The 7806-nt window shown below is 43.0% G+C and overlaps 1 protein-coding gene across 1 annotated transcript; it reads right to left on the bottom strand.

Annotated features, from left to right (window-relative positions):
* Positions 1 to 4053: 4053 nt before the first annotated feature.
* Positions 4054 to 6127, bottom strand: LORICRIN (loricrin cornified envelope precursor protein). The gene is made up of 2 exons (XM_027095081.1): positions 6004 to 6127; positions 4054 to 4766 (listed from the first exon to the last, which is right to left on the bottom strand). The coding sequence occupies exon 2, from the start codon at positions 4740 to 4742 to the stop codon at positions 4293 to 4295; it is 450 nt and encodes a 149-aa protein (XP_026950882.1). The 5' UTR covers positions 4743 to 4766; positions 6004 to 6127; the 3' UTR covers positions 4054 to 4292.
* Positions 6128 to 7806: the final 1679 nt, after the last annotated feature.

Genomic DNA, 7806 nt, shown 5'->3' with positions numbered 1-7806 from the left:
ACTAAAAGTCCTACTTTCATTTAAAAAATATAAAAATAATACAGTGCATGGACTATAAGATCTTTAAGGCTGCTATTTTGATTTCTGTAAGTTACTGCTGTAAAGTGATGAAGGTGTGGTGACTCTACAAATGGAAAAATTGGGGAGGAATACTTTGTGTTTTTGTCTCCAGCAGTGACTGGATAGGGAGAGTACTGTGGTTTTTTGAGATAGGAGGTGTTTTGCTTTGAGTAAATCAATGTTAACATTTACCTAGAGCTGGTAGAATTAGGTTATGAAACGGGGCCTGCAGAGTTCCTGACCAGGCTGATGTTTTACATCTCTTTTGAGGGCTATGCAATTAACAGAGCAACTGTAGCTTCTTCCTTGTTAATTGGAATGCTACCTGTGTTTCCTCATGAACTCTCTGGTGCTGGTGTTTAACATCTCATACACTTATGCTGTATTTTCCCAAGTTGGGTGAAGCTCCTTCAAGAGAGCAGAAAATAGCTCCTTTTCTTCCTCCTGTCCCTGCAGGTACTTAGAAAAGGGTCTTACACAATGTAGAGGCTCATAACTATCTGATAGGACTATTCCTTCTTCTGTGAGTCTGGTTAGCATCAGCTGCTTCTAATGTGCAGCACCTGATTTTAGAACTTGCAGACTAGGCTGTGGACTATGAGAGAGCACATCTTTCCAGGGCAGCCCTTTTTTAAAAAATTTTTTATTGAAATATAGTTGATTTACAATGTTGTGTTGGTTGAAGGTGTACAGCAAAGTGATTCAGTTATACATATACATATATATACATATACATATTCTGTTTAAGATTCTTCTCCATTATAGGTTATTAAAAGATATTGAATATAGTTCCCTATGCTATACAGTAGGTCCTTGTTTGGTTATCTACTCCATATATAGTAGTGTGTATATTTTAATCTCAAACTCCTAATTTATCCCTCCCCCCATTTCCCCTTTGGTAACCATAAGTTTGTTTTCTACGTCTGTGAGTCTATTTCTAGTTTGTAAATAAGTTCATTTGTATCATTTTAAAAGATTCCACATATAAGCAATACCATACGATATTTGTCTTTCTCTGCCTAGCTTACTTCACTTAGTATGATAATCTCTTGGTCCATCCATGTTGCTGTAAATGGCATTATTTCATTCTTCTTTATAGTTGAGTAATATTCCATTGTGTATATATACATCTTCTTTACCCATTCATCTGTTGATGGACACTTAGGTTGCTTCCAAGTCTTAGCTATAGTAAATAGTGCTGCTGTGAACACTGGGGTGCATGTATCTTTTCAAATTATAGTTTTCTCCAGATATATGTCCAGGAATGGGATCACTGGATCATATGGTGACTTTGCTTTTAGTTTTTTAAGGAACCTCCATACTGTTCTCCATAGTGGCTGTACCAATTTACATTCCCACCTACAGTGTAGGAAAGTTCCTTTTTCTCCACACCCTCTCCACATTTATTATTTGTAGAATTTTTGATCATGGCCATTCTGATTGGTGTGATATGATATCTCATTTTAGTTTTGATTTGCATTTCTCTAATAATTAGTGATGTTGAGCATATTTTCATGTGCCTGTTGGTTATCTGTATGTCTTCTTTGCAGAAATGTCTGTTTAGGTCTTCTGCCCATTTTTTGATTGGGTTGTTTGTTTTTTTTGATATTGAGCTGTATGAGCTATTTGTATATTTTGGAAATTAAGCCCTTGTTGGTTGCATAGTTTGCAAATATTTTCTCCCAGTCCATAGGTTTTCTTTTATTTTTTCATTTTGTTTATGGTTTCCTTTGCTGTGCAAAAGTTTTTAATTTTAATTAGGTCCCGTTTGTTTACTTCTGTTTTTATTTCCATTACTCTAGGAGATGGATCTAAAATAATATTACTGTGATTTATGTCAAAGAGGGTTCTGCCTACATTTTCCTAGGAGTTTTAGAGTATCTGGTCTTACATTTAGGTCTTTAATCCATTTTGGGTTTATCTTTGTATATGGTGTTAGCGAGTGTTCTAATTTCATTCTTTTACGTGTAGCTGTCTGGTTTTCCCAGCACCACTTGTTGAAGAAACTGTCTCTTTATTGGATATTCTTCCCTCTTTTGCTGTAGATTAATTGACCATAAGTGCGTGGGTTTATTTCTGGGCTTTCTATCCTATTCCATTGATCTATATGTCTGTTTTTGTGTCAGTACCATATTTTGGTGCAACTGCAACTTTCCCAAATCCATTGATGAGGTCTAGTAGTTTTCTGGTGGCATCTTTAGGATTTTCTATGTATAGCATCATGTCATCTGAGAACAGTGACAATTTTACTACTTCTTTTCCAATTTGGATTCATTTCATTTCTTTCTCTTTTCTGATTGCTGTGGGTAGGACTTCCAAAATTATGTTGAATAAAAGTGGTGAGGGGGGCATCCTTGTCTTGCTCCTGATCTTGGAGGAAATGTTTTCAGCTTTTCACAATTGAGTATGATGTTAGCTGTGGTTTGTCATAGATGACCTTTATTATGTTGAGGTATGTTCCCTCTATCTTACTTACTGGAGAGTTTTTATCATAAATGGATATTGAATTTTATCAAAAGCTTTTTTTGCAGTTTTTTAAAACACATGTTTATTGGAGTATAATTGCTTTACAATGGTGTGTTAGTTTCTGTTGCTTTTGCATCTGTTGAGATGATCATATGGTTTTTGTTCTTCAATTTGTTAATGTGCTGTATCACACTGTTTGATTTATAGATATTAAAAAATACTTGCATCCCTGGGATAAATCCCACTTGATCATAGTGTATGATCCTTTTAATGTATTGTTGGAGTCAGTTTGCTAGTATTTTGTTGAGGATTTTTGTATCTATGTTCATCAGTGATACTGACCTGTAATTGTCTCTTTTTTTGGTGAAATCTTTGTTTGTTTGTTTTTTTTTTTTTTGCGGTACGTGGGCCTCTCACTGTTGTGGCCTCTCCCGTTGCAGAGCACAGGCTCTGGACTCACAGGATCAGTGGCCATGGCTCACGGGCCCAGCCGCTCCGCGGCATGTGGAATCCTCCCAGACCAGGACAAGAACCTGTGTCCCCTGCATCGACAGGCACACTCTCAACCACTGTGCCACCAGGGAAGCCCATCTTTGTCTGGTTTTGGTATTAGGCTGATGGTGGCCTCATAGAATGAGTTCAGAAGTATTCCTTCCTCTACAATTTTTTGGAACAGTTTCAGAAGGATAGGTGTTAACTCTTCGATCCACCTGTGAAGCCATCTGGTCCTGGACTTTTGTTTGTTGGGAGTTTTAAAATTACTGATTCAATTTCAGTACTGGTAACTGGTTTGTTGATATTTTCTATTTCTTCCTGGTTCAGTCTTGGGAGATTGTACTTTTTAATGAATTTGTCCATTTCCTTTAGGTTGTCCATTTTATTGGTATATAGTTGCTTGTAGTAGTCTCTTATGATCCTTTGTATTTCTGTGGTGTCGGTTGTAACTTCTCCTTTTTCATTTCTGATTTTATTGATTTGGGCCCTCTCTCTTTTTTTCTTGGTAAATCTGGTTAAAGGTTTATCAATTTTGTTTATCTTTTCAAAGAAGCAGCTTTTTAGTTTCATTGATATTTTCTATTTTTTTTCAAGTTTCATTTATTTCTGCTATGATCTTTATGATTTATTTCCTTCCAATAACTTTGGGTTTTGTTTGTTCTTCTTTCTCTAGTTGCCTTAGGTACAGGGCAGCCCTGTTTAAAAAAGCACTGAGCTCAAGGAGTATACCCAAGGTGGCTACTCAACCCACCTGGGGCTGTTTATTGAAGTCTCCTCCCAGGATCTTTGTGTTTTGGGATCACCTCACGATTTTAAGCCATAAATCAGAGAATTTATATTTTTGGTCCTTGGTTGCCAGCCATTCCTCCCTCCCCTGATGACTCCCACCTATCCACCCACTCTCCGCCAATAGAATAAATATATTTGTTTAATGAATGTCCCTGTGGATGAGTGGATGGAGGAAAAGAGAGGAATGGAATGGAATGGAATGAACGAACTTGGAAGCCACAAAGATGTCTGGAAACGCAGAAATTCTCATGAATTGCAAATTTATTGACTGAGGAGGCAGTGGGGTTGGGAGGTAGTTGCACAGAAACAAAGGAGGGAAAACTGCAGAACAAGATGCAGCCCCAGAGCTCAATGGCTTCGTTTGGGAGGATGAAGACGTGAGGGGTTGAGAAACATCAGTGCAATATCATGAGAGCGCTAAGCCCATCGGCGCCTACGGAGAACACCTCCAGCTCCTTCGTCTCCGTGGCGTCCAGGGGGCCTTATTTGCATGGCCAGGAAGGCGTCTGCTTCTGCTGGGTCTGATGGCAGACAGGGACGCCCTGGCTACCCCCGGAGCCGCACCCGGAGGAGCCGTCCCCGGAAGAGGCACCACTAGAGACGCCTCCGTGGCTCTGGCCCTGGACCTTCTGGTCGGAGGAACCGCCGCCGCTGGAGTTCTTCCCACCGGAACCTCCTCTGCAGCCTCCAGAGCCGTCGCTCCCGGAGGAGCCCCCGCCGCAGCTGGAGCCGCCACCAGCAGAGTGGTCTCCGCCGCCGGAGCTGCCACAGCTCCCGGAGGACTTGACGCCTTTACCGGAGCCGCCATCGGAACCACCGGAGCCGCCGTCGGAACCACCGGAGCCGCCGTCGCCGGATTTGCCGCCGCCGCCAGAGGTTTTCCCGCTGCCCACTGGGGGTTGGGGGGTGGGCTGCTTTGTCTGGTGAGACATGTTTGTCTAAGGAGGAACGGAAACCTGGAAGGAAAGCAGAGAGCATCACTGGACCAGCTGCAAGAGGATGCTGCGGCAGAGGCAGCTGCATCTACGGCAACGCCCGTCGTCTTCTGAGCAGCGCTGCCTGGGCCAGGCTTGAGCTCTCTCTGACTGGATATGGGGAAGAGCGCTCAGCTGGGACTCCTAGGATTAGTGCTTTCAGAAAAAAGTTGTGTTTCCCCTGCGAAAGTCTTTACCAAGTTTTAAATAGCCCACTTAGTGGTGCCCATTTCTCTTTCTCTCCCAGCTCTGCTTCTGCTCTCTACTGTGTGATCTTGGGGCGAATGACCCACACGTTGCCTGTTTCCTCACTTCCTGTAAGATGAGATGGTTTGAGTATTTCACTTCTCAGTTCTCCTCTGATCCCAACACTGATTCTCTGAGTGCAAATATAAAATTACCACAAACCTCCACCTAGGGTGGGGGATTTTATCTATCCCTGGCACAACAGAGGGAAGTTTGTCTGAATGTCAGAGGGCTGTTGTACCCCATTCCTTGCAAAAGAGAATTAGTTCAAACTCTTGGTCTGTTCCACTGACCTCAGCCATGATCTCTGACCAGTTATCAGAAAAGGCAGCCTCCCCCATGGTCCTGTCTGGAAACAGATGAAGGACCCCCATGGTCCTTTGGACGAGCATCTTGACCAGAAGATATCGGCTTTGCTTACACCCAAGCTTGGCTGAGGGAACCCTAACTAGGAGGAAACTGTGTCCCAACATCTCACAAGTCATTTCCCTCTCAGAACATCTTGTGTAAAACAGGCATTGGGTTCCTATGACTCCTAAAACCTTCCCCCTCTGCAGCATTCTCTAAATCATTCTTCCTGTTCTCTGAGAATACATTCAGCCTGTAGTCCTTACAAGTTCACAAGTCCCATCCAGCCCATTCACAGGCTGCCTGGGATAATCTCTGCAGAATGCACCTCTGTGCTGGGCACAGGGCATGTCCCTTACAAGGGTGCCAGAGAGACAGGAGATAATCTTGTTTTTGTGGTATTTACATTCTGGCCAGAAGATCAGAAACACCATCTGCATAGCAGCAGCTCAGCTCTCTTTCCTGTCTGAAGCCCCTCTAAACATGAATGCAGTTGGAAAGGCAGAGGTCCTGTAGGTCCCAAAGAGGAAAGAGGACTTGCCTACCTGTCCCCTGGTCCACATAGCCCATGCAGGCCTGAGCAAGACCAGCTGGGAAGATGAGAGCCAGTAGAACCCACACTTACCCAAAGCACCAGGAAGAGTGAGTGAGGAGAGGAGATGCTGGCTATGTGAGGAGAACTGGAGCTCCTGAGGTTTTATACTCTTGAGTCCTGACTCATCTATTGATCTGGACCAGCCTCTCATGTTTGGCCTCATTTACGTGATCTATGGCTGTCACCCCACCTCCCTGTGATTGCAGTCACAGGGTGACACATTCATGAAGATTTTGGCATTCTTGAGATGGGAAGCCTCATGTGTGACTGGCCCCTTCTCTGTTGCAACTGTGAGGCAGGCTGGCCAGTGGGGACGGCCAGCCAGAGTGGATGGCGGACTTTGTTTCCAAAACCAATGGCATGGGGTGCATGCCATAACCAGAGGGCTGTGCTTGAGGAATAGGTCTCAGACTCTTCAGGCAGCCTAAGAGAGTCACACTGGAGATCTTAGTCTTTGGTCCAAGGAGTAGGACTTTTCAAATCCCACTGTTTGGCTTCTGATCCTATTGCTTGGAACTTCTTAGAATTTTATTTATTGATTAAAAAAATTTTTATTGGAGTATAGTTGATTTACAATGTTGTGTTAGTTTCAGGTGTACAGCAAAGTGAATCTGTTACACAAATACATATATCGCCTCTGTTTTAGATTCTTTTCCCATATAGGCCTTTACAGAGTATTGAGTAGAGTTCTGGAGCTTCTCAGAACATTAGAGAGATCCTGTTTCTCCTTTCCAAAAATTTTCTCCCCCAGGATTTCATGTGTGCTTCACTGGGATGTTCCTGTTGCTCCCAAGAGAGTGTGTGAGCCCCCAGTACCCAGTTCTGTGTTGCACACCATGGACAGTGCCATAAATAATGGGACACTCGTACCTACTTTGATTTATTCCTGAAGGCAGTGAATGTCTAAAAATACTGATCCTCACTACTGACTTTCTTTGTGGAGGAACAAGCTAAAGAGATCAACCATGTGGTCCTTCCCACCATAGCCCTTTGGCTCTGGGGTCCTGTTGTCTTGTGCAGTAACACTGACCTCAGCCTAAGAGGCAGCCTTGGAATGGAATGGACTTGAGATTAGGTGATTGGGTTTGGGTGCTCCCTATGCTACTTGCTAGCTGTGTCACCTGTGTCACCTTGGGCAAAGTCATAGCACCTTACCCAGTGCCTGCACACAGGAGGCACTTGGTAAGCATTTGCTGATTGTTGAAAGAACAACGTTTCTGATGCTCATTTACCTTGTCTATCAAATAGTAATGGAATGGTAATACCTGTTTCACCAAAGCCATGAGGGAGTCCACAGATGGCTTGAGGCAAGCTCTTATCTAGAAAAATAACTCAAAAATTCCTAGTTGACCCTGGACGAGTAGCTTCAAACTCTGTGTATGAAGAGCAGCATGTTTTTTAAACATCTTTATTGGAGTACAATTGCTTTACAATGGTGTGTTAGTTTCTGCTTTATAACAAAGTGAATCAGTTATATATATACATATGTGCCCATATCTCTTTCCTCTTGCATCTCCCTCCCTCCCACCCTCCCTATCCCACCCCTCTAGGTGGTCACAAACCACCGAGCTGATCTCCCTGTGCTATGCGGCTGCTTCCCACTAGCTATCTATTTTACATTTGGTAGTGTATATATGTCCATGCCACTCTCTCACTTTGTCACAGCTTCCCCTTCCCCCTCCCCATATCCTCAAGTCCATGCTTTAGTAGGTCTGTGTCTTTATTCCCGTCTTACCCCTAGGTTCTTCATGACCTTTTTTTTTCTTTCTTAGATTCCATATATATGTGTTAGCATACGGTATTTGTTTTTCTCTTTCTGACTTACTTCACTCT

Source organism: Aethalodelphis obliquidens, unplaced genomic scaffold, assembly GCF_003676395.1.
Source record: "Aethalodelphis obliquidens isolate GAN/ISIS:26980383/991018 unplaced genomic scaffold, ASM367639v1 scaffold90, whole genome shotgun sequence".
In the NCBI taxonomy this organism is placed as follows: Eukaryota; Metazoa; Chordata; class Mammalia; order Artiodactyla; family Delphinidae; genus Aethalodelphis; species Aethalodelphis obliquidens.
This window is presented reverse-complemented; position numbering and strand designations above follow the sequence as displayed.